This window comes from Xiphias gladius, chromosome 19, assembly GCF_016859285.1.
Source record: "Xiphias gladius isolate SHS-SW01 ecotype Sanya breed wild chromosome 19, ASM1685928v1, whole genome shotgun sequence".
NCBI classification, from domain to species: domain Eukaryota; kingdom Metazoa; phylum Chordata; class Actinopteri; order Istiophoriformes; family Xiphiidae; genus Xiphias; species Xiphias gladius.
Genome location: NC_053418.1, coordinates 19,078,053 through 19,105,640, shown reverse-complemented (window position 1 = coordinate 19,105,640; position 27,588 = coordinate 19,078,053). Strand labels below are relative to the sequence as shown.

The window sequence follows — 27,588 nt, the reverse complement described above, 5'->3', positions numbered from 1 at the left end:
GGTAAAAGTAAATCAACAAAATATACTTGAAGTATCTAAAATAAAAGGACTCATTATATAGAGCAGCCTCTCTGAGTATTATTATATACTGTACCCAGAGTAGGCCTACTATAGTGTACTATTGAATGATTGTTATTGATGCATTAACATTTATCCAGCATTTTAATGTTTTAGCCGCTGGAGCTAATTTGGCCTACATTACTAAGCTCGATTCATTTGTAACAATGCATTATATTACATGAGCTGATCATTTGTAGTGTGTAAAGTACGCAGGAGCTTCAGCTGTCAGATAAATGTAGTGGAGTAAAAACGTCAATTATTTCTGTCTGAAATGCGGCGATGTAAAAGTATAAAGAAGCATAAAATGGAAATATTCAAGTAGCACGCAATTACAAACCTTAAGTAAATGCCCACTTATTTTCCACCACTGCGTGCATGTTGCCTATGATTTATTTCTATATATTTTCTGTTTAGTGACTTTGCACCAGCCACAAGGTTATTAAACCTGTGAAGGCCTCACACCGCCCTGTTGTAGCCTGTCTGTTGTGTCGCCATTGCACAGCACTGCCCCCTGTTCCTCTCTGCATGAATAAAGGGACGGCGCTGACAGAGAAGGCCCCCGTCTGGACTGGGACTTCCAGTTTGTCCGCCTGTGGGTGTGTGAGTTGGTTCATATAAGGCAGCGGGTCAGCGGCGGTGCGTCAGCTCGTACTCGCTCGCACGTGGAAGGGTACATTCTGTACTGAGATTGCGCACGTGCCCCCTCCTTCTCTATGTTAGAGCACACGCGCACGAGCCCGCACACTCAAAGAAAAAAAAAAAAAGAAAAACTTAGTCTTTGACACAATCACCAATATCATGTCAACACAACAACATCAGCCAGATGTTCCGCGCACTCTTTGACTCCTCCGCTTTTGAGAGAAGGGAAGGGTGGAGCAGCAACAGCAGAAGCCGCAGACGCACCTCCTCTTCCAGGGAAATGTTTACAGCTCTGCTGAAGGAGGAGCAGGAGGGCGGCTGCGGGCTATACACGTCGGGCCAAGACCCTAGAATCAACACATTTTTTTTTCCCTTTTTTTTTTTTTTCCTGGAAATCTGGAGGTTCTGCCACCGAAATCGAGCAAAGCGGAGGCGGAGTTTCCGGACGGGACGACCCCTGAAAAGGGCGAAAAGTCCCTGCAGTGTTTGGGTTTACACAGCATCTGTGGTGGTCAAATAGAGACTTTGTGTTATCACTCCTGTAGTCTTCATGAGCCCTCCTTCCTGTACATTTTCGCCTCTCACGCCGTGTGAGCAGTGGACATTTAAATTAAGGGATCGCGATACATCTGCTTTTAGGCAGTGACTCATTGCTGCAGTGCAGACAGGAATTAGCCTCAAATGAAGAGCACAGTTGTATAGAAGAGGAGCGGCACGTTCCTCTGCCTGTTGGGGGATGTAACCACACAGTTTAAAATGTAAAAATGCCACATCGACATACACATTGATGTATCTCCGAGAGAAGCACAGTGGCACACGAGGACTTTACTTTGCTTTGGGTCATGTGCTATAAAAAGTGCAGGAAAACACCTATGCGTATGGGTGACTGAGTCACTGAACCCTCTTATAAACAACCGCGTGGAAGAGCATGTATCCGTATAATGTCTACATAGTTCATGTCAACGAAAAACTCTCTAGGCAGCATTGCTCAATCCCACCACCCCCCTGTGCTGAGTAGGATTTTCAAGGAACCATGAATGAAGCACCCATTGCACTGGAAACTGTCCTATTTTTTTTAGCTGGGTGTCTTGTTACGTTTTCAAGTGGACTGGCTGCATTACCATCTCACTTGCAGAGTGCACATACATATATATATAAATACACACACACACACACACACACACACATATATATATTTATATATATATATATATATGGAGAGAGAGAGAGAGAGAGAGAGAGAGGCTGTGAAAGTGCATGTATGGTCTGTCGGACAAAGGATTAGCCGGGGGGACAACAGTTTTCAACTGTAGAAATTCCTGCCTTGTCAACAATAAACAGTTTCCAGAATAGGTTGTTTATTAAAATCTGAATATCAAACATATTTTGAAAAATGAATGCAAAAAAGACCAGTAACACTAAATAAATCTTTCATTTATTATGCATTATAGCCTATAATACTGCCTTAGAACACATAAAACTGCATCATAAGAGTTGATCTACAGTATCTATTTATATGGACCCATTTTTCATATTACGTTATAAGTTATTAGCGAACATTTGTTTCCTGTAACCATGTTGAATCGACAGTGTGGTTATGGCTTGATAACTTCATGGCAGGTCATTTTCTGCTTCAGGTGAAGTGAGGCTCCTCTGATACTGAGTAAACACAGCATAGGGCACATTATAGCGGCAGGATATGACCGTTGTACTATTTGCTGATCCTGACAGCAGGCTATACTTTAAAATTTTTGAGAGTGCATAGCCGGCCCCCGGACTGGAAGTGTTGAGGCACAGAGAACCGCAGCCTTGCTGAAAGAGCTTTTATAGTTAAATGAGTGGGAATACTGGCTTGGCAGGATTAAGAAACGCATCATGTGGAGGTGGCTGATACTTCACAAAATACAAAATGTATGACTAACTGCAAATCCCCCCATACCCGTCTTCCTGTCTCTTCCACTCAAACTGTCTAAAAATGAAAATGATGAAGATGTGTTGATGTGTCACAATATACTGTGATAAACATTCATCTCTAAATATTTAGACCCCATAAAAATGTAATTTACAGCTGACTTAAAGGCATTATGGCAAGCCATAACCAAACTATCTACCCATTACAGCTACATAGAGCCTGGATGCTTATAAAACATAATAACGTTTTATGCATAACAGATAAAGCAAATAAAAGTAATTGTGATACATGCCATAAAATAGTACTCTGTTATATTCATGATTGTAATGCTTTATAACTGTTGCTATTAAACATCATAATGCCTTATCAAGACCTCTTACAACATGGATTTGTGTACTGTAATTTGTTATGCAGGTTTCCATATCATGTATTTCTACACATTATGCAGAAAGTGATAATAAAATGTATTTTTCATTTATTCTTATCTTAGACATTAAATTGACAGTATGACTGTATACTCATACAACTTCACACAAACACATCTGAACATTGTCTTTACCAGTGAGGGAAAAGGAAGAAAGGCCACCGGTTGACCTTTATAGGGTCATTCAGCTAATGTAATTTTACGTTTATTTTCATCTGCACATTTTCACTTCTGTCTCTCTTGTTGAATTGAGCCGACCTCATTGCACAGTGTAAGTTTGCATCAGCTATGAAGAGTTCAAGTCTAGCCTGGAGGGCAGTTGAGGACTGCGCTAATTTAGGATCAGACCATAGTTGTGAAACTGGGATGCAGAGTGAGGCCTGTCCACAGCTAACATGTTTTGGGCCGCAGTGGCTGGGTTGGTTTACATCTAAGAAAACAAACCACATGCCTCTCTCTTCATGAAAGAGATGTATGCGTTATCACCTAAATGGTGATCTGCCAGCTCTCGTTGGACGCCACTGCAGCTGCTAATATGTGGATATTAACCAAGCAAGTAATCTGTTAGGTACTGACACTAGGGACTCACTAGTCCCAGTTTCTTTTTCCAAATAGGTAGGTATCATAAACTTCTACTCATTTAACAGGGCATTATGGTAACCTAACGATAAACCTGATAATTATGTAATGCCCAAACTATAAGGGTGTGTTAAATGAAAAATAACAATTATATCTTTATAAAGTTATGGGCCAAAGGTAATCCTATACAATCGCTGCTTATATAAACATGTATAGAAAGACTGGTGTAAAAAACAGCTGTTTCATTATATGCCCCTGCCTTAAACGTGAACTGCTTGCATGTTTTGACCTTCACTGATAACGGCAGAGAAAATAGTTTAGGAAGCGTAGGCGGGACATTCAGTAACAACAGCGACCACTGGCTTCTTAATAATGATATCATCCCAACATCCAGCCGCAGCCTGTGTGTTCAAAGTAAAAACAGCTCTTTTGGTCCGTGTGACCAGTGGTAGGATGCTGCAGTGCATCTAATTACTGAAAAATATGACCTGTGGAAGCTGGTCTCACGGGTTGCTGAGTGTGCGATATGAATGTGCAAATGCTCTTGAGCAATCCTAAAGTCTATTGTTGTTTATTATTTATTTATTTATATTTTTGTTCCTCACAAAATGAATGTTTGTTCCATGCAAATCAGTGTGATCTTGCTTATGTTGGATCCACTAAATGTAAATCCACTTATTCATCCCCTAGCGAGTTGCTATACAAATATGAGACTAAAAACATATGTAAAAATCAAAATAAGTAGGCTTCCACAACATACAACTATCTCCTGCATAAAAGTTTTGCGTGAACAGTGTGGGATTAGGGGCGTGCTTTGATGCGGTTATGTACCCACTCTCCCTTGTTTTGATGTTGCATTCGAGTGCCTCTTTAAAGCACGTAGAAAATATGACTTTTCTTTGACTGGAGGTTCGCAAAATGGTCCCGGTAACAGGAGTTTATAAGCAGTAAAGAAACATATATAATCGAAATACTGTGGGAGACTGAATAGTACAAAATACACAAGGTAAAAAAAAATATAAAATGAACATATGATAAGAATCTTTTTAGCTCTCCACCTGTCCTTCCTCCTTGTACAATCAATAAACGGCTCATAACTTTTTCAACATTTTTTCACTCTTCCATTAGTAGCATCAAATTAAGAAAGTTCAAATAAGCTAAATTGTAACTCTATCTCTTGTCTTCCAAAAACAAACAAATAAATAATAATAATACAGAAGTAAAATCTAAGACGATGAGTCGTATATTTAGCACACATACTAACTTCGGACATCAAATAAATCTAAACTGATATTTTCTGACGATGCATTTAATAACAATTTGTAAATACAGCTTTGAAATAAGGTTTTATTTTGAATTATGAGCAAACACTTTTTCCATATGTAACTCAAACTGTAATATTATCATTGTGAAAGTTATTAAAATGTGATGATAAAATTAAAAAAAAAAGTATTCATATTCTAGATAAACTATTCCCATTTCTAGACATTTTTTGCTAAAAATTCAAAATCTTTCATTTTGTTACGGTGCCCACATTTCCCAGTCGATTTAAGTACTTTAAGGCGGCATCAGTCCGGGTCAGCCCTTTTCTCGTCTGTGATTGGTCAATTGTGCCATCATTCACTCCTGTGAATAGGCGATTCCCAAAAAACGAGTCACGTTTTCTCTCAGCCAATCGCAGCCCTGTTTTATTATGACACCGCGGGATTCCGCGAAATTGTTTCTTGGAGTTGAGAAAGTGCTGCTAGCAGTAAAATAGGACAAGTTGACGCATGTGTGGGATTGCAAATTAAGGCGGAATAAAAAGCAGACACAATAGCTCAGTCTGTAAACGCTGTGTTTTGTTGATCCGTCGCGCAGAAAAAAAAAGGAGTCGACGGAGAAGGAGAGAGGAAGAGAGCCGGGACGCGATTCAAGCTGCTATCTTTCCTGAGGGGGTGTTAATTTATCCGCCCTGCAACCACAACAAGAAAGCGCAGCCCTTGCGGAATAGTCACATTGAAGACGACACGTGTGGATGGTTGACCACATGTTTCCTGCGGTCTGATCACGTTATTGTATCCGTGTAGTCGGATTCTTTTTTAAGTTACAGAGCTACTCCCGGTACATTGTTTCTTTTCTCCGTCCGAATCTGCTACCGCGATGTCGGAGGTTGATGTCTCTGCAGACCGTGTCCCCAGCCGACCACTGGGGCGGACAGAGGACATGTTGAAAGAGAACCAGGAGAACAGGACTTTGCTGATGGTGGCAATGATTTTATTGGACTTGAACAAATGCAGCCCCAATGCTATCAGCACCGGAGCCAGCAGATGTCTCGGGGGCACCGACACCGGCACGCAGGAGAAGGTGGAGCGGGGGAGTTGCCGGCTGAACGCCGGGGACAGCCGGGGCTCGGTGGCACCCAAACAGTCCCGGAACAAGAGGGCGGCCGCGGCGACGAGGGGCCAGGAGTCCCCCGAGAAGAGACACTGCTGCCCCTTCACCGGCTGTGGGAAGATGTACGGCAAGTCGTCACACCTCAAAGCCCACCTAAGGGTCCACACCGGTAAGTGCAGGCTCCGCTGGGTGGGCGGCTTGGGAGACACGCCCACGAGCCCAGTGGGTTCGGTTCTGTTGACGACAGCGAAACCGCTCTGCGTCACTTCTGCCATTATGTTTCGTTTCAGGCGCACGTTGACATCACTGTTAAGATCTTAGTGGCTATTTATAGGGCGTCAAAATATGTTGGAGAAGATGAGAGGCATAGGCCTAACAGTCTGCTCAAGAAATCACTGTAAGAGATTTAAAACAAAACCAAAAAAAACGCTCTTATAAAGATGTCAGTACGAAGTCAGGATTTGATACTTAGGAGTAGGATACTTAATGTTATAGACCCGGCCTACAGCCCGTGTCGTGTGTGGGAAATGTGACACGAGCAGTCTAAGTGAGAGACCACATGTTCTTACAAATGAATAACAGATTATAGGAAAGGTGGTCCCATGAATCTGTCCCTGCTGGGGGCGGGGGGGTGTGTGTGACTGACCTGCCCGTACCGGCCACAGGCTGGCTCACAGAGAGGAGGGGCCGTGTGTGTGTGTGTGTGTGAGATGGAGGGGGGGGGGGGGCTATTTTAATGTGCTATTGACACGCACCGTGACCGCGAGCTGGGAACACCGCTTGCCGCCGCCCATGTTTGTGATCCATGGCAGATCGGTCATTTGTGATAAGACGTCCTGGACCGCCTTCGGACGACGTGCCTCAAAAGATTGTTTTTAATGGCGGGCTATCGTATGGGACACGCATCGGTTTTCGTGTTAATGTAGCCTCTAGCATATGAGGTGTACTAACAGCGAGTGACTCTATCGTAAACATCGACATTTAAGGGCTTATGATTCACATGCAGGTCACTGCGACACTGTTGTCCCCACATGTTCTTGTCCTGAGGTAACACTCCGTGTACCGCTATTTCCTCATACGTCACCCCCCCCCCCCTCCACTCCCCTCACGCCGTGTTGTAAACAAGAGCGGACATGTGGTTCAATGGAGCACGTGGAGGAGGAGGAGGGGGTGGGGGTTGTTTTTTTGTTTTTTTTTTTTAAATTCACGAGGATCTTATCATGACTCACCATTTCTAAATCAGTGATATTGTTCCCAGAAAATACTGTTTATGCAGGCATTCCCAAAATTGTGATTAGCCACAGACACACACACAAAACAAACAACAGCACAAAAACTCACAATCTTCTCCTGAAGCTTGTGCTCTGTACTTTCTCCTCCTGTTTTCACGTGGTTCATTTTCTGTCTACGTGTAGTTTCTATTTATTGCCAGCCCTCCCTATTTTCGAGGGATAAGAATTGAAATGAAAGTTGGAATGAAAATGTTCATAAGGATTAGTTTAGAGTGAAGGATATAGCTTAGGTCGGCACTGATGGTCAACCCTAATTTTGTGTTTGGGGTCCTGCCATATCCGGGCCCTTTTTAACACCTCAAAAAACATATTGAACAGTGTTTTATCATCTTGCCACTTTTGACCTGATGACCTGATTCAGACACATAAATTATAAATTTTATTTCTGTTTGGGGCTCCAGTGACCCTGCTATAACACATGGTTAAAATACAGTGGATTTTCATCTGCTCTGTATCTGTAATTGGTGATGACTGCACATTTTACACAGCACTATCCCACCCAAATCTCAAATAAGTGTATTTGTATTTCTGTCACTGGACTTTTATAAGAGTTTGTTCAGAAGAACATGGGGCTAACTGACCCAAGCCTTATGTAAAATCACTAAATAACATACAATACATTCCTTTGTCTGTGAATGATGTTTTGGAAAACAAAATGAATACATTTGTTCATACAAAGCACATGTAACATATTAGAAATTTAATATTTCTTTATTTGGTGTAATAACAATGTGTTATCTTATTGTATAAATACAGTCAGACTGTGGTAATATAAAATGTGTATGTGTTTCCTCAGGTGAGCGCCCCTTCGAGTGTACCTGGCCAGACTGTGGCAAGAAGTTCTCCCGATCAGACGAGCTGACACGGCACTATCGCACACACACGGGCGAGAAACGCTTCAACTGTCCAATGTGTGACAAGTGCTTCATGAGGAGCGACCACCTGACTAAACATGCCCGGCGACATGCAGGTTTCCATCCCAGCATGCTCCAGGGCTCCAGTGCGGCTAAGAGACGCCGCTGCTCCGTTTCTGTGTCCTCTGATTCTGGAGACCAAAGCCCTGCAGGGGTGTGAGACACACCCACATACTGTAAATATATACATAAAGGTACATGTAGTAGATACAGAGCCATACACATACGTGGACACACCCAAACATGTGGTGTGTGCACCTACACACAAATCCCTTCAAGTCAGACAACCCAACCAGCCAGGCCACAATTCAGAGAGTTTTTCTGCTATGCATATAACGTTGTCCAAAAGCAAACAGAAACTTTTTAAACCCGACTGTAATCAAACTAGAGCTTCCCCCTCTTACTCCTTAAGGTGACTGGTATTCATTGAGGGTTATTCTGGGCCTGTCAGACAGGTCTAGTTGTTTTGCCAATTATTTTAATTTGTGTTAGTCTGTGTGACTTCTTTTTCTGAAAGAATCTGCCATCCAAGTGGTATTCATGTACATATATATAGTTTTCATAAACACTATATGTTTTCACTTTGCACCACGGACTTCTTTTACAAGCGAAGACGACAAGAGTCAGCAAAATCTTAGATAAAGATACGCCTGAGATAACTGAGATATTCCCAGTGTATAAAAAAAGTTTTGGGAATAGTCCTTCAATTTATGTTATTGTTGCACACATAAACGCATACTTTTACTTGTACAGTTATTCTTCAGTCCAGAACAAGGCAAATGTACAGCAGTATTATCATGTAAATAGATTAAACAGACTACCTTTCAGGTGGATGATATACTCAAAATACTGTTGTTAAGTGTTGTTAGAGAGTAATAAGACAAAGCTATACTATAGAGAATGACAGAACTTGGGTTTTTAATTTCGTACATTTGGCCATGGACTTAGTAAATCAGGTATACTGTAAGCTTGTAGGTATAGGCAGTGTGTTTCCTGTGTTGAATCATGCATATTGTCACATCATGATAAATGTGCAAATAATCACACCAAAATACCTTTTCAGTACTTTGGCAAGGCCATAATACATCATAGGCAAATAAATGTCATCTTTCGTGTTGCTTTTTCAGGCTTGAATTGCATCAGTAGCGCAGGAAAACATAACAGGGTAAAGCCTTTAAAAGGTAAAGTGGTAACTTTTTCACTTCTCTGTGTTATGACTACAGTTATTAATGTTTAGTAAAAGCGTGCAAACAATAATGTCTGTGCCTTTTAAGAGTTTTGTAGCAGAGGGGAATTTCTACATTTTCAATGTTTTTGGATATACTACCTGAATGAACATTGTCAGATTATTTATGTTGATATTCAATACTTTGAATATCAATGACTGTCTATTATATATACCAACAGTGCCAGTTGCTGTACATTGAAACTAACTTTTGTTTACTCTGTATCTGGACTGCATTTTATCAGGGAATAATGTGATGCATGGTCATTTCAATTAATACACCCCCTGGTGGTGACATGGAAGCACAACATTTCGCACAAGTGAAAGTCATAAAACCCTTTTTTTTTCTGTCCTAGCGTTTTAACGCTAGGACACGGTACACTCTCTTGATTAGTTTGTTTGTGAGTCAATGATTTCCATAATGTAGCATGATTGTATGTATTTGTTTGGTACAATGTATTTTTTATTTGTCTGGTATTCTTTTTATAATAATACTAATGGGATGAGAGGTCTTATTCGTCCACTACAGGAGCCAGAAACATGGTTGATGTCATTAGTGTTCTTTTTATAATTGCCACATAATGCATTAAAACATTAAACCAGATAGAGTGTAAAGTTAGGTGTAGTTAACCTCTTAGAACACAAACTACATGCATTTGTAAAGTGAAATGCTGTTTTTCTTTTCTGGCATTATGACAACTGTGATTAGATGTTGGTGCCTTTCAGGTCAGAGCCCTAACTTCTGATGCTACTGTACTGTAATCAGGGACTGTCAATACAGACCCCATGTTATCGCAATATCTATAGAGACGGGTGAAAAAGAAAAAAACCTGAATAAATGAGTGGAGAAACACAGCGCATGCAGATGCTTCCACACAGGTTCACTGCATGGTACAATTAAGTAATTACCATCCAATCCTGCTCTGTGGCATGTATAAAAATAATTAGCAAGCCCAGTTGATTCTGATTTTGTATCAAGATGGCAAGAGGAAAAGATCTAAGTGACTTTGAAAGAGGGTTCGTTGTTGGGGAACGGGTGGCAGGACCTTCAATCACAAAGACTGCTAAACTGACTGGTGTTTCAATAGGAACATTGACTAAAATGACAGCTGCATTTAGATCTATTGGAAAGACGTCAGTAAATAGGGTTGGAAATTGTGGTCGACTGCGCACATTTGAGGACCGTGATGCTCTTCTGAAACTGAAGAGCAACTCTTCTGCAGGTGACTGAGAATGTCAATGCAGGACTTGATCCGACTGTGTGCAAAAACATTCCCTCGAAAATTGCTTAGAGAGGGATATGGTAGGGTTGCAGTGCCCCCTCATTACAAAGATGAATTCACATTTGAGAGTTCAGTGGTGCAAAAACCACAGGCACTGGTCCACAGAGATGTGGAAAAAAGTGATATGGTCAGATGAATCATCCTCCATTGTGTTCTCGACAAGTGGGCAACTGCATATCTGGCGTACACCAAGAGAACGGTACAGGCCTGAATGCTTGACCCCTACAGTGAGGGAATCCGGTAGCTCTGTTATGCTGTGGGGGGCATTTTGCTGGGATGGTTTGAGTCCACTTGTCCCCTTAGAGGGAAGGGTCACTGCAAATCAATACAAAGTTTTTCTGAGTGATCACCTTTATCCTATGATGAAACATTTCTACCCTGGTGGGAGTGGTCTCTTCCAGGATGACAGTGCCCCCATCCACAGGGCACGAGGGGTCACTGAATGATTTGATGAGAATGAAAATTATGTGAATCAAATGCTATGACCTTCGCATTCACCAAATCTCGATTCAGTTGAACTCCTATGGGAGATTTTGGACCGATGTGTTAATACAGCGCTCTCCACCACCATCATCAAAACAGGAAATGAGGGAATATCTTTTGGAAGAATGGTGTCCGTCCCTCAAGTAGAGTTCCAGAGACTCGCAGAATCAATGCCGAGGAGCATTGCAGCTGTTCTGGCAGCTCGTGGTGGCCCAACACCTTACTAAGACAATTTATGTTGTTTTTTAATTTAGTTATGTGACCCGTCTGTAGCTGTGTAATAATCACTGCTCAAAAGTTTTAACATTAAAATGATTTTTTTCTTCCTAAACATGTGATCATCACTTCTTTCCCACATAAAACACCCATATCTGACACTATGAACATAGAGCTTACTGTATCTCATAAATAAAGAAATCTTTTAATACCATAATTGATAATATAGTGCAAATGAGGTGTAACAAAAACACTAAGGTAGAACAAGTGCTCCATTAGCTTTGTGTTTATTTGTTTTCATACACTGCACATAACAATAACATTGTTAAATACTGTAATGGAAGTGTTTACAATACAAGAAAATCCTTTAAAAAAGGAAAACAAAAGAAAATCAATTATCACCCGTGTCTAAATGTAAAAAAAAAAGAAACACAACTTCATAGACAGCAAATGCCCTTCAAATAAACTAAATTATCAAAATGGGAATAAATACACATCTTTTAAAATGCTCTGTAGTTAAGGCAAACTCTAATTGCAAGTAATCAGCTGATTTAAGGAAGGGTTTTAAATGAAGCATATTAGTGTTCAAAGTCAATGATCCTTGATGCTGCAGTTAAAAAACAATGTCCAACCTATAAGTCAAAAGAGACAAATAGATGTCATCTCACTATTTATTTTGGCATTGGATGTCTGTATGCATGCATATGCATGTGTGTGTGTGTGTGTGTGTGTGTGTGTGTGTGTGTGTGTGTGTGTGTGTGTGTGTGTGTGTGTGTGTGTGTGTGTGTGAGAAAGAGAGGGAGAGAGAAGAGAGGGTAAATCTTTCTGTCTGAACATGTGTGCTCTCTAAATGATCTGTGGAGTGAAGATAGAAATGGGGAGGACGGAATGTCCAACGATCGTCAGGTTCTGTGACACTGAGAAAATATACAGCGCGGGGTAACACAACAGACTGTGCTGAAAAATGTATGTAAAGCCCCCCATTCATTCCCTTTGGCCTTGAGGACATGGGAATCATGTGAGCATCATTTGTTAGAGGGTGGGTGCAACGATATGTAATCTTCCCTTTTAACACAGTTCATTTCAGATATGACACTGTCACTGTTATGCAGGAAAGAGTACACAGATATGGGCCTCTAAAAATAAAAACCAAAAATATGCAAATTCAAAACAATACCAGTCAAGCTAGTGCCACAACAGTAGCATGTGATTGCACGACAGAAATGGGGCAAAAATCAAATGTGCAACAAGCTACTTGATTATCATTTTCAACTCAATTATTCAGTCTGGTGCTCTTCATGCACTTTGTTCCTCAGCCATTCATGTCTACACATTCATCCCTAAACTCTGTAATGAAACACCTCAAGCCAGTAGGGCAAAGGAAGCAAAAGTGTTGAGGGTGGTGTGAATGAGTGCAATGACCTGGCCTGTGCTACATAACAACCCTGTACAGTAAAATTAATACAGTACCAAATATCCTCAATTTGGGGTACCAAGACTGCAGTCCACACTTCTCAAATATCTCCACTTCAACACATACAATCATACTGATCCCTCAGGTTTAAAAAAGTAAACATTTAAATAAAAACTTAAAAAAAAAAAAAAAAAAAACTACAAAAATGCAAAAATCTAAACCAGAAATCAGGTAAGCAGAACTGTTGAGTCGGCAGTTATGATAATGTTACTTATTCTTCAGGGAAATTGAAATCACTTTACAGCATCAATTTACCCTTTGTTTTCTGTCTACTAACATCAGTGTGTTAAGTTACATCATGTTCACTAGGAGAAAGGCTCTCAAACACAAGTGCACTTCCTACCATAGGAGGAAACCACCAGTTTTAATCATATTTTAAATACATATTCAATATTTTCACATGTTCCTTCTCCTAGATTTTAAACCAAAGTTTCTATATGTTAATCTGATTATTTGTCATTGTCATTATCATCATAGCACTTGACTGTCATTACAATATTCTACCAATGTTTCACTGTCGCCGCTCTGGCGGAGAAGTAAACTCACAGCGGATGTGAGCGGATGTGTTATGTTGTGTGGAATGGGGTAGGGTGTGGAAGGTCAGAGGGGCAGCGTTACTGTATTTGACAGGTGGTAGAGGAGGTTGCCTGGCAGCACATGCAGGTAGGGTTGACTGATTTGGGTGGGATCAGATCCAGGTCCTCGTCATCTGGGATCTCATCTAAGCGGTAACCATCTTTCAGCAGCTGGATGTTCAGATCCTGATTGATTTGCTGGAGAAGGGATGATAGACAGAAGAGGTTGATGGATAACAACAGTGTCTCCCAACCCCAGGCCAGGGACCAGTACCAGGCTAAAGAGCACTTGCTCCTGGGCCACAAGAAAAAGTTAAGATTGTGCAATAAAATCTGCATACTAATTATATAAGCTTACATGGTATTTGAGTCCCAGGTCGGGTTCAGGCTTGGTTATTAACAAATGTCTCTCTGTGTCTGTGCCAATTTGTTTCATGTCTGTGCCAATTTGTGTCATGTGTTCAAAGTAGATACACAATTATCGGTGGGAAGAGTCAAAGAGACAGTACATACTGTAGCTAATTTGCTGTGTTAGCCTGGTGAGATGAGAAGATCCATACCACTCTCACGTCTGTAGCTGGAGCCAGCTACATGTTAGCTTAGCTTAAAGACCGGAAACTGGGAGAAACAGCTACCTTGGCTCTGTCCAAAGGTAATAAAATCCAGCCACCAACACCTCTAAAATTCAAAAATTAACATGATTATATGTTGTTTGTTTAACCTTTACAAAAATTGAAGTGTATAAACTGTATTACGGAGGTTTAAGTGTGGCACTATTGCTTGGCTGGTGCTAGTAACTTCCTTGACTCTCCTATGGTTGCCTGGCAACTGGTCCAATAATTCCCAAACTGATAAACTATTAATTTAAGAGTCTCTTCGGAGATGGTATTGGAGGAAAAAAGTGCTTTTGTATGTGTTTTAATATCATATTAGGTGCAAGATTGATGTTTATTTGGGTCATAACAGATCCCCCACCTCATCAGCTGCGCCACAACAACAATGACAACAACAGCGATGGTTCGTGGCACAAAAAAAAGGTTGGGAACTCATGGGTTAGAGGGAGGTAAAATAAAGATGGAAACACAAGGACAGGTAGCCATTTAAAGGCAGAGGAAAGAAAACAAGCATTCTGATTGTAATGAGATGCAAAATTTGTGATTAGATCTTCTGTGGATTTGAAAGGCCTCATTTACCGAGCCCTCCATGACTTGTGTCACTGTTTCATGACAAAAAACACATTCATGACTTTATCAGATTTAGACAATGTACTACGTATAAATATTAAGACTGTCTATGCTCATGACTGAGACTAGCTAGATGTCAGAGTGGTAACCATCGCAGATGGATGTAAGGATCCTCAATTGGAACTTTGTCATGAATGTGATGACTACTCTGTCCTAGAGTGATTTTTTTTTTAGCAAAACAATTCTTTTGTTTGCCTGCAAAACAGAAGCAATATCTTCATTTAAAATCCCCACATTTACCATTTTATGCACTAACTGTCTAGTTTACTTTGGATAAACTGTGTACTATAATGTATTGTGTAAACCACAATTCCCTTCTTTGGTAAACTACAGCACATCAACTCACTACATGCCGTTGTTAGCTTGTTCTACGAAAGAGGAGAGAAATGCTTAAGTGGTTTACATTTGCTGTGTATTAGATGGTTATTCCTAACAACATGCTGGCATTAACATTCTGGGATCTGAACACTTGTGGGCTTGTAAATATAACCTACAATATATCCTTGAGCCTGGACTTGTCAGCAGCAGAAAACTGATGTAGAGGGTGGGAATGACAAATCCTCTGGGGAATAACTATGACCACGTGTCAGTGGTTTGCACTTCTGCAGCGGTGGTGAAAACAGGATTTGCAGGAGCAGACACCCAGAGATGACATTTCATTTGTTTGCCTGCTTTGTGTCTCATATATATTTGTGTGCAGGTGCATCTGCAGTGTAATCATGCACTTGCAGGGACAGCACACGCCTACAGAATTAACATGGCTGAGCAAGATGGATAAAAATGGACTTGCTTCAAAACTGCCTTATAAAATCCTGACTCTTGGCCTCTTGACAGTCGAGGAAAATGGAAGGAAGAAGGCGAAGGAGGGAGCAAATGAGAGAGTAAATGTGAGGTAGAGAAGCAGAGTGCTCTTGCAAACAACTCACCTCAGCAGAGGAGTATCCTGACGATGAGTATCTAGACATGTCAAAATCATCATCGCTAAAAAAGACAAACATAAGTTAATGTATCATTCGTATGTTTATGTGCTTCTCTAGCAAAAATAAAAATAAAAAATGGAGGCAAGAAATATACTTATATTTGTGTTTGTGTTTGGGCGTTTACCTGTCTGTGTCTAGGGCCACCAAGGGCTTCTCATCTGGGCTCTGGTCTAAAGAGGAATAGCCTTTATTGGGCACTACCAACCTGTGGGTAGGGAAGAGAGAGAGAGAGAGAGAGAAGACAGAGGAGAAATGATCAGAGGAGATAGGGTGTAACAGGGGACGAGGTGGAGGAGAATATACTGAAGATTCACAAACAAGAAGAGGTGATTACGGACTGGTAGAGGTGTTGAAAGAAAAGCAAGGCGAGCCTGGGGACAGCATCACAGCTGAACTAGGTAACAACAGAAGCGTGAAAGAGGTGTAATCACTTGGACATCTTACCCTGAATCAGTTAAACATTTTTTTCTTTAGAGCCCTACCGACAGAGAAAAGCAATGGACATGAGAATTAAATCTATCTATTCAAGCCCATTAAATCATGTTTTGGAATTTTCTCATGAATATTTATGAACACAAAAACTTCATTTTGCATTTAAAAAAAAATAAAATTAGCCTGTTTGTGGAGAGCTATCGGTGGCTAACCAAATCATTTAGATGAATAAGAACTTGAAATTGAATTTACCACATAAAACAAAATCTCCACTAACCAAAGACCACAGCGCTCACTTCTTACCGTGTTCTGGCCATGACGTTGTTCTTCTTGGGCTGCTGGTTGACTGGACTACCGACAGTGTTGCCGTTCTTCAACGAGCCCTTCCTAGCAAGCTCTCTCTGTTTCTCTGCACAATATGCAAGCAGACACAGGAACAAACACATCAGTTCAGCTTGAAATGACACACAAACTGCACAGTCGGTGATAGAATAAGGTTTAACTAATGCCTGTGTCATCTACTTAACTGTTGCAATTAAGTAACCAGGGATCCTTTATAATTAGCTGATGTAAAGCATGGCATTGCTTAGAGACAAACACTATAAGATAAGACAAACATATTCTCAAATTTCTGCTGCATGACATTTTGTTACACTGCAAACTCCGTGGCAGTCTGATCAGGTCGTAAAGAAAATTAAAAAAAAAAAAAAAAAGAATTTAAACACACACCCATAAGGTACTGTGATGATCAGGGAATGGAACTGGGCTTATTTCTGGTTGAAGTCAATTTTCATTTTAAGAGGACTGTAACCTTTCTTTCTGAAAATGACATCAGGGCAGATCAGTTATTGTTTACGCAATACAGAGTGCAGTGTTTGAGGTGATTAAAATCCTAAAAGCATGAGAGTATATATTCAGAAACAACAGAATCCTAATGTGACATCAAACGCTCTCATCTCCCCTTTCTCATTTGTTTGATTCTCAACGGTGACCAGATCACAAATGACTAAACTAATACTGTTATTCTAGTCTGAGCCAGTGATGAACTTAAATATAATGCATAAGGGACTGTTGTGAAGAGCAGAAATGGCAATAGAAAACGTTGTATTTAATTTATATTGTGCCACCAATTAATGGCATTACAGTTTTAACCCAAAAAAGGGTTTTAAAAGGACATAAAATGTGCATTTCCATCTCAAGGTCACAAAGGCAAAGTGACTACTATAATAAGCATGTATAATTAAAAGAATATGCTCAGACTGTGTTTTAAAGATAGGAAATGTTATGACAGTGTTTATATGTCATAAAAACACAATGAACAACCAGTAAGATTAAACTGAATTATATGAAGTACTACTGTAGTCAACATTATGGTCTCACTTTCAACATGCAGGATGGATGAAGAATGAAAAGAAATTATACAGTGGCTGACGTTGTACTGCACATGTGGGCGCTGGAGTTACATCTTAGGCATTTCTGTCACTGAATACATTACTTGTTTTGAATAGTTTTGGTTCTTAAAGGGGCAATATGTAGGAATTGGCCAATTGCAATTCATACTCCAAACAAATAGGGGGCAGCATATTACTAGAAAGTTGGGGTGTCCACCCCATCGTAAGATACACTGAAATGCCACAGTCGGACATAGTAGTTACGTAGTTACTACTTCTTCATCCTCTCATGTTGGACTGAGGGCAGACTGGACCCTACAGTGACTCGCTACCGCCTCTTGAGGTACTAGCCCCTTTAAAGGCTAGCTATTACAGCTGGAGTGAAAAAATAGAGAAGTGCTGCTGCTAACCACTGGAATCTGTCCACCGTGCTGATATGAGACTTTAAGGACTGTGGCTTTTCATAAAAACAAGAGACTCATTTTCCCAAACATAAAACAGGCCAGAGTGGCTAATGTATTTTTCCATGGATATCCAGTAGCCAAACAATAAGATGAAACCATCAGTCTATCAGTCGATTAGTTGATTAAGTGATCGACAACAACTTTGGTAATCAAGTCATTTTGTTTAAGTCACTTAAGATGCAAAACTGTTAAACCTTTGGTTGTTCAAGCTTCTAAAATATGAGGATTTATTCCATTTCTATTCCATTTCCATTATTTAATTTCAGCGTAAACTGAATAGTTTTTGTTTTATAGGATTGTTGTTGAGGGGAAAAAAGCAATTTGACGGCATCACATTGGTAACACCTTACTCTGGAAACTTGCGATTTTAGTTTTTCACCATTCTGTGACATATAATATACTTAATAATTAGTGGATTAATTAAAAAAAACAACCAAAATTATCAGATAAACTGATAATGAAAATAATATTTTATCCGATAATTTAGGAGCATAAGAAGGATTATATATCAACATATCACCACATTCATGGTTTGCCTTGTGATAGGAAAGTTCTCTGAAAACTGATTGCCCTAGTACCTCTGTCTTGTCTAGAATTTATGCCACATCCACACATGACAGTTGTTTACTCTTTTCAGGACTCTAAATTTACAGCCACTTACAGGATACACTGATTCCCTCTGGCAGACACTTGGCCTACAGATAGGGTAGCTCTTCCTTACCTATTTTCATCTGCAGGGGTGAGGGCTTGTAGTTGATGGTGACAGGTTCCCCTTCTCTGGTGTCTGAGTCTGCCTCTGAGGCCGTGGACGAGGCCGGGTCCTGGAGACAAATGAGAAGACCACATGGAGCAGAGATGTGCATTACTGAGGGAATCAATGAATAATTAATCTCTTTTTGTGATGCATAATAGACCCTTCTATGCCCAGACAATGTGAATAAACAGTTCATAAATAGATAAAACGTGTGCGGAAGAGTCTCTCTCTCTATCTCATGAATGCCGGTGTATGAAGCATAATGTGGATAGCTTGTTTCAAAAATGTTTAGACCTACATACACATACTTCCCCAGAACTGGATTACCTTAACCATTTTAAACAAACTAGGTCTTGTCATTGGTACCTCCAACCGATAAGGTTGAAACTGAAAACGTGAATCAAAATAGCTCTTACACTTTCTCATTTGAACACATTTTAAGGGAACGCAAAACTTTGAACTTGATTTGTTCGGGCTGCTCTGTAGTCCTTCGGTTCCTGGATCCCAGTTTAGAAAACACTCCTAATAATGCACATCCTCTATCCACAGGGTAAACGTAAGGACGGTAAAAAAAAAAACAAACAAAAACCTTATCAATCAGGAGGGACGGGGACGCCTGGAGATAGCAGGTCAGGCTGCTTTGGGTCTGGTCTGGCTCTCTACTGTCCCCGGCCGTGGGCAGCAGAGGACGCCCTGCAGGCTGCAGTAACCCAGGGCCCCGCTACAGGCCACGGAGCGCAAATCCTTCCCACTGATTTTTTTTTTTTTTTTTTTTAAATTATTATTCAAAAGACAGTGGTTCAACGGCCCGTACAAGCACTTACTCGAGATTAAGAGCCGCTCACTCATCACGTTAAGGCCGCGCAAGTGGCGTCGAGGCCGGAGCAACTTGCTGCATGGATGCTGAGGATGTAGCAGCGGCGCTGGGATGGGATGCTTGTTTTTCGCCAGACATGACGGATGCTGCTCACTACGCAGCAGACCGGACGCTGCTCGCATTACACAGAGGAACAACAACGCCGGGTTACGGGCAAATCAATCATCCTCTGGCTCGTTACACTGTCGTTTGAACGTTTGGCTGTCTGTTGGTAGCCGGGAAAAAAAAAAAAAAAAACTTGCTGAAAAGGCTCTATTGGTACATCAGCCAGTATCACGCATGGCAGGCGATGGGGTTTGTTGGGATCCCAAAGCGTAACATGATGAATGGCAGACCCGATACACCAGGCATCCTGGACTAATAAGGTCATTTTAAATAAGAAAACAAGACCCAAACACCGACCGATCATCTCCAACGGACAACAGCCAACACATCGGACCTACCAGCGGCTGCATCTCAGCCTGCATCTCAGCCTCCTGCACGGCACTCGGAACTTGGAATCTGTCTATTTCTTCCATCATGTTGGCAACGCGCCTCCTTCCTCCCTTCTCCTCCAGAAACCAGATGATGGGGACTGCTCGTTCCGACGAGTTATCGCCGAGGCTGCGAGAGCTCTCAGATTTTTAGCAGTCTCCGTGGTGCTCCGGCGGCGAGCCTCATCCCAGCAGGCAGTATGTCGACGGTGGTGTGACCAGTTGGGTGACGGTGACTCTGCCACCCACTTCCGGGTGGGGTATCCCAAGCTAGGGTCCGAGGACCCAGAAGGGGCCTGAAGAGGATCAAGGTGGTCCCCGGCAAAGTGAGTAATACAGGAATGCCAATATAATTTAGTTTTGAGGGAATCACCATAATATCGATAGAACTCTTTATGTGAGGACGTTTGTTCTTTTTGTTTCTCTAATGCACAGCTAGAATAACTAAGGACCTTCAAATCACATGAATGAAGTCAGAGGATCAGAAGATGGACCATCTCCATTGATAAATCTTCTGTAATAGGAGGTTCCATTCTGGGGCTCTCTGAAGTACAGCTTTTAATGTTTCAATTGAAACCTCGCAGACAAGTGAATGCTCACGACAAAACACTACAAAAGACAAGGAACAGACCTCCTAAATACTCATCACTCGGGAAAGTCAATTAACAATCGTCTCCCCGGTGGGATTTCAGCTCAAACTGATTAAATTACTCAGTCAAATGAACAACTTGGAACCCATTAATTACAGCGCCAGAAATTCTCAGTTGATCTGGGACAAAACATAAGTATGACGAAGAAAAAAAAAGAGACGTGTGTAATGAATCCCTGATTTGCAACCTGTGGTCTGTGGTAGTGAATGATTCAATTATCACCGTCTTATAGACTTTAGTATTAATTTTAAATTCCAGTAGAGTTTTACTGAGGTCTAATATGTTTCGTTTCCACATTACATTAGCAATTACACTTGCACTTGCTTATGACTACAATCAACTTAAATCCAATCAAGATCAAGAAATCAAAAAACGACACTACAGACGTGATAGCTTTCTGCCACATGGGATCACTCTCCATCCTGCTTGCTCTAAGTACAAGTACAAGTACATGTAACTAAGTACATTAACTCAAGTACTGAGCTTAAGTACAATTTGAGATACCTTTTACTTGAGTGGGTCTGTTTCCCCTTTTTGATCCTTAACAATTCAACTCAACAACAGAACTGTGCTTTTTAATCCACTGTCTTTATCTGACGTCTAGTTACTTTTATAGATTCAAATTTTTCATAAAACCATATGATCAGCTCATAAAATGTGATGCAATGATACAGATTAAACTATACATGTATGTAGCATTCTGAAATTGGTCATTGTGTTATGAGTACTTTTATTTTTTAGGTAGGCCACATTTTGCAGATAATACTTCTGTAGTTTTCCTTAAGTACATTTTGAATGCACTTGTGGAATAAAAAGTACAATAGTTGCCTCACACAGTATTTTCACATTGTGGTATTTCTTCTATTACATATGAGAGCCTCAGTCTTCTTCCACCAAGGGCTATGAACAAGCTATAAGACTCTTGCTGGGACATTTAAGTTGGTTTAAAAAACAGTAAATAAATGATAGATACAACAAAAAACAAAGAGGGACAGTATGAATGTTTAAATCAACATTTGAAACCTTGTAATTGATACCTCTAAATGATACGTTTTGGTGCAAAATCTTTTAAAATGACACTTACAATATACAGCAACACAATCCAAATTAACTAGTGGTGGATGTAACTTTGTACATTTACTCAAGTAAAGTACATACCATTACTAGAGTAAATGTACCTCAGTACAGTTTTGAGGTATTGCACTTTACTTGAGTACATCCATTTTATATTACTTTATACTTCTACTCCACTACATTTCAGAGGGAAATATCTTTTTGCTCCACTACTTTGCAGATGCAGATTTAGAAAACATAAACATATGATCATCTTATAGAATATAAAACCTTTTTATAGAATAAACAATCAAGTGAGTTTCCGAATGCAAGACTTTGATTTTTAATTGGGAGTATTTTTACACTGTAGTGTTACTTGTAATATTTCTTCCACCTCTGAACTACAGCAACTATGACTTGGAAAATGACCACACAGTTGATTCGCACCTCTCTGAAAGTGTCAACAAAAGAAAACATTATAAACTTCATAAAATTCGATTTATTGCTGGAGTATTGCACTATTCCACCCATTCCCTGTATGTACCTGTGGGGTTTCCACCCCACAAAACAATTACTCTCTATATTATAGTTCTGTAAATTAATTATAAAACTAATTAAATCTTCTTTCTATTTTAAATTACAGCTGTGCAGAGTATGTCTCTAACAATTTTTGGGATGACCACACATTTGACAAGAAGAATGAACAGTTGCTCTCATCATACAACTCTAAACAAACACTAAGTTAAACATAATAATTAATGTGCTCCACGACGTTCATTAAAATGAACATCATTATAAACTCGTGAGAAAAATAACATAGCCCCTGGCTAATGATGACCAACCGGAAGAACATCTGCAACGGTGTAACTTGTTGTCATTGAAAGTCACTGACACGTTTGACTGCACAATGTCCTTACCTGGGAATACCAGCAGAGAGCAGCAATGGCATGCTCTGCTGCACAATAATAGAGTGGGGTTTTGGCAGCAATGGGCCTCTGCTGCAGCCAACACCAGGTGGTTACAACTTGTGGCAGCACATGTTTAAGGTGGAGCCAGCAGGTGGCAGTCTAATTCTACACAACAAGAGGGACATAGGCTAGATGGAGGATGAATGACAATGAGATGTGTGCACGGTCACGTAGGTCATAGTGTTTCAGTTTTCTAAATGCAAGCAGCTTGAGGTCCATACTTCTGGTCATACATATGCATTCGATATGACTATAGCAGCATTTCTGGAGGTGAAGCTCTCTAAGTTTGGGAAATGTGAGATACTAGTCTTTTGTGAGGCACTGGATTTGTGCAAGAGAGAAAGACAGAAACGAGAATTTACAGATTAAAGGACTTGATTTCTTCAATTTTTTCACTCTCCTATTCTTTTGTATCTGACACACACTCACAATGTTTTATTGTTTTTTTTTCATGCACGCTGATGGCTTTCCTGTCACCATCATTATTCCTGCTATCATGCTGTGATAAGACCTCTGTTAACAGAATAAATATTCATACTCACTAAATTATACTGAATTATAATAATGATTTCAATATCAGAGCTGCACTGTTGTCAAAATCGATTTCATGACTGTGTGTCGGTCTGTGTGTAATTGTGATGATAGCTTGTGACTATAAGGGGTTCTGGTATGAACATCTAGTCAAGTGTGATTAGAATTTTTTCATTAGTAATTCATACACAAGAGTAGTAAGACATCAACAGACTCATATTTAAAATACCAGCTCATTTTTGCATTACTCTTGAGCAAAGACACCTGCACAGTAAAACTGCATGAATTCATACTTAATCACTGACAGCCTCAAAATAGCACTTGTGTGAATTGATTCTCTCTCTCTGTTTCAAACACACTCACACGCACACTCTTGAAATGCTTTATTTGGAGCAACTAAATGAAATTATAGATTACATAAGATTCAAATATTTAAAAAAAAAAATCTACACACACACACACACAAACACACACACACACACACACATATATATACACACACATGCAGACACAAATGCCCATGACTCAGTCTGGGCTGATGTGGGTTATGTAACCCCTAAAGCGGTGCAGATAGAGCTGCAGATTACTGGCCCTTCATATGTTTATTAGTAATCTCTCTGTAATATTTGTACTGATCATTATATAACACCCTACTGAGTTCAGTGACCCTGTTCCATCTCAGTTAGCATTGGAAGACCAGTGATAATGCTTTGCTGCTGTGTAATGCACTCCCTGAAGTGGAAGGTTGGAGTAACTGACACTGAGTTCAGCAGCCATGTCTAATCTCAACTGGATGAAGTCACAGTAAACATCATCCAAACAGTCTCCTAAAATGTAGGGATCAATGTAAGAGTGATGAGCCTCTGGTCAACAGTTTGTTAAACTACATTGATCCTTATTAAGTGTTTTCTTCCATTAGTATCATGCTGGATCATTTAATAAACTAATCTAGCTGTCTTGAATAGAAGATCAGGAAGATGGGTTTTCATAAATTTTGTGAGTCAGAACATACTGACCTTCACATCCAAACAGCTCATTGCAGAGTAGATCACTGGATCTGTGCTGGCCAGTTTGTATGGCTTTGGCAGTGGTCTGGCTTGATGGGAGTAGAGAAACAAGTAAGAGGAAGACAGCCAAATAGATCGAGAGAGAGAGAGAGAGAGAGAGAAACTGGCAGGCAGATAAATAGAAGGGAACCAGATAAATACTCAACAGCTGTAGAGTCGCCTTTCTGATGAGTATTTTCGACTCAACAGCCCATCAAAGGCCCGAACCATCTGTCTGCTATAAACCACTGTTTTACACATGTGCATACATGTATTTGTACTGTTTCTGTCACACACACTCACTGGAAATGTAGCTGGTAGACTGTATCTCTACAATAAACAAATAACATTACACAGTTCTTTAGTATAAGATCTGTGATAAATCCATGACTCTTACACTCCTGTTAGTAGTTCACATCTATAGGACCCTAAAACAAATGAAATCACTGAAAACCAATCTCCTGCCTTTAAGAAGTGGTGAAAGAACTATTTAGATGCTTTACATAAGTAAAAGTACAAATACTCTATTACATATCAAAATTCTGCATTCAAAATGTTATGGTATGTAACTAGAATGGCACTCAGTCGAGTCTATACCTCTGCCAAAATCAATGTCAAACAACATTCACCAGACTTCAATGAAAAAAAATTGAAATTCCTTGTAAATGATCCGGATTTGCCCCTCCACCAAGTTCTTTGCAAATTGGTTCAATATTTATTGCATAATCCTGCAGACAAATAAATCAAAACAAACCAACAAACAGACATGGGTGGAAACATAAACTCCTTGGCGGAAGTAAATACCACCAATCAGCAAAATGTACTTAAAGAATCAAGACTAAAAGTACTCATTATGCAGGCAGAGTCGCCCCTTCTTATCATTTTTATTGTAAATTGAATGCAGTGTATTAATATCTAAGCTGCGTTTTTTTATGTTGCAGCTGGTCAAGGTGGAATTACTCTTATTTATTCTGTATACTGTTGGGTAATTTAATCTACCAGAGTTCCCTGTATTTTATAAAATAATCTCATGTTTTTTTTATATATATGTTGAAATCTGTATAGTATAGTATCTATAGTCACTATAGGTATCAAATAAATTTCTCTGAAATGTAGTGGAGCAGAAGTATAGCATAAAATGGAAATACTGAAGTACAAGTACCTAAAAATTGAGTAATAGAACAGAGATTCATTCTGCCTTTAAGTGTGCTCAAGAAAGAAAGAGATACTGAATGAAATCAATTAAACTCTGTATAATGAAGATGCTGCTTGTCAGTCAGAGAAAACAATACCAGCAGTTAACACTCTGCAGTCCCTCCCTCCCCTCTTTTTAATGATGGTGGCTCATGGTTAGCAGATAAGGATTATATGGCTGTAGTTTGCTAAAAACAGGATGTGGGTCACCGATTGGGTCAATATGTTTCACATTGATTACTTCAGTGCAGGAAGCTGGCGTCAACTGCTATTTTAATTCAAGCTGTTATGTGTAAAGACTTTGGAAGCCTATTAATGCTAATACTCACCGAAGGGGCCTGGCAACATTGATTGTGGACCAAATTAGTCCAAAACAACAGTGAATAATTTTATTAAATCAGTAAAAAAAATCAACCGTCATCAGGATCGCAAAGCACAGAGCTCAATACCAATTACCACAGTGCCATGCAGGTAAGTTATTTTGTTAATTGTTGTATTCAAATTTGTGAGTAAAAAATATTGATAAACCACTGCCTCCAGTTGCCAAAGTCCCAAGATATGCTTTCAAAGTTCTTGTTTTGTTCCATTAGTAGTAAAAAAAAAAAAAAAAAAACCAGATATTCAATTTGCAATGAAATGAAAGGGACAAAAGAGGCAAATCTTCACACTTCAGAAGCTGTACCTTAACTATGACTTAAATTATTACGGAAATATCAAACTTGTTATCAATAATTTTTTTATTTTGACAGATTAATCAATAAATGACTCCACATATTTGCATTAGGTTTGTGAGCATCATTACGCGCTAATTTTCCCAGAAGTATCACATAAATGAAGCAGAGCATAAAGTGCTGCAAGGAAAATAAAATCAGCATATTCTTATCTTATCGGACTAAAGGCAAGTTAACAAATACCTGAGATCAAATTTAAACTGATGTTTCTCCAACACAAAAGTAAGAAAAATTTCCTAAGCCCTTTCATTAAAATCAAACTGTATATGAGACAAAAACATATATGGAGCTCTTTTTATTCCAATGATGTGGAGATGAAGTTATGATTGGCTCATGAATTTGTAAGTCTTGTGTTTCTCATCTCTCTTCCACCGGTACAATAATCTTGATATCTAGCAGGTAGTAGCTGCAGTACATTCACCACAATAAATACAATATTCACTCGTTACTATGAGACCGTGAGTCTTCAGTCAGTCATTTCTGGTTAAGGCTGTCTATAAATATCTTATTCAGTCTTTAAAGGAGCTGACAAAATGAAAGAGAGGCACCGCGGGAAACGAGTAACATTTATGTTGTTAACTTTTAACCCTGTGGGAGTTCGATCAGTGGAAGCAGAGACACGGGAGCCTGCCAAATAAGAGCCGCAAGCTCCCTTTTCTGTAAAGAACACATCAAAGCAATTCTTCCCCTGCGCTTTATCATCCCCAACACATATATGCCCTTTATCTCCATCTGTCTTGACTCACACACTTTCTCAGCTGCATCGCTCTCCTTCCTGACTCTGTCAGGCTGTTGGTTTCTACCTGTTGTCTGTTTGCTGCAGCTGGCAAACACTTCTGCAGAGGTACATTTTCTCTTTTCTAACGTGTTATTTTAACTTTCAGCCAACTACGTGACCCCAAACTCTTCTATTCCAATTCACTGTTTTTTGCTCTTTCCCCTCCATATCCTTTCAGTTGTCTCATATGAATGGATGAAAAAGAAACGAGTAGAGGAGGAGAGCACGTTCTGCCTGTGTAGAGCAAAGCAAAGAGACTGACAGATGGACAGTCCCAGAGACGCACAGCAGAGATAAGAGGATTGGAACCACTTGTTGTTGTTGTTGTTGGTCTTGCCGCAACTCTTAATGCAGATAGCTTACTCTGAGCTCCACTCACTTGCATAGATGAGATGGGGCTGACGGTGGAGAGATGTAAGACAAAGTAAGATGTAAGACAAAAGGTGAGTGACTGAGCAAAAATAATGACAAGAGCGGTTGAAGAGAAAAAGTCCAGCTGGTCTTCTGACATTCTGAAGGTCATCATTTGACCCGCGGATCCAGGAAGTTGAATTTTGTTTCCATCAGAAG

General features: G+C 40.0%; 2 protein-coding genes across 2 annotated transcripts; one reads left to right on the top strand and one right to left on the bottom strand.

Moving 5' to 3' along the window:
* Positions 1 to 5,329: 5,329 nt before the first annotated feature.
* On the top strand, positions 5,330 to 10,323 carry klf9 (Kruppel-like factor 9). Its single transcript, XM_040156138.1, has 2 exons — positions 5,330 to 6,159; positions 8,079 to 10,323. Exons 1-2 carry the CDS (start codon positions 5,757 to 5,759, stop codon positions 8,354 to 8,356), a joined length of 681 nt encoding a protein of 226 aa, XP_040012072.1. The 5' UTR covers positions 5,330 to 5,756; the 3' UTR covers positions 8,357 to 10,323.
* A 1,924-nt stretch (positions 10,324 to 12,247) lies between these two features.
* fam219ab (family with sequence similarity 219 member Ab) lies at positions 12,248 to 20,185 on the bottom strand. Its single transcript, XM_040155820.1, has 6 exons — positions 20,038 to 20,185; positions 18,685 to 18,784; positions 16,412 to 16,517; positions 15,801 to 15,881; positions 15,623 to 15,677; positions 12,248 to 13,650 (listed from the first exon to the last, which is right to left on the bottom strand). The coding sequence occupies exons 1-6, from the start codon at positions 20,113 to 20,115 to the stop codon at positions 13,492 to 13,494; spliced, it is 579 nt and encodes a 192-aa protein (XP_040011754.1). The 5' UTR covers positions 20,116 to 20,185; the 3' UTR covers positions 12,248 to 13,491.
* Between the last annotated feature and the right edge of the window lie 7,403 nt (positions 20,186 to 27,588).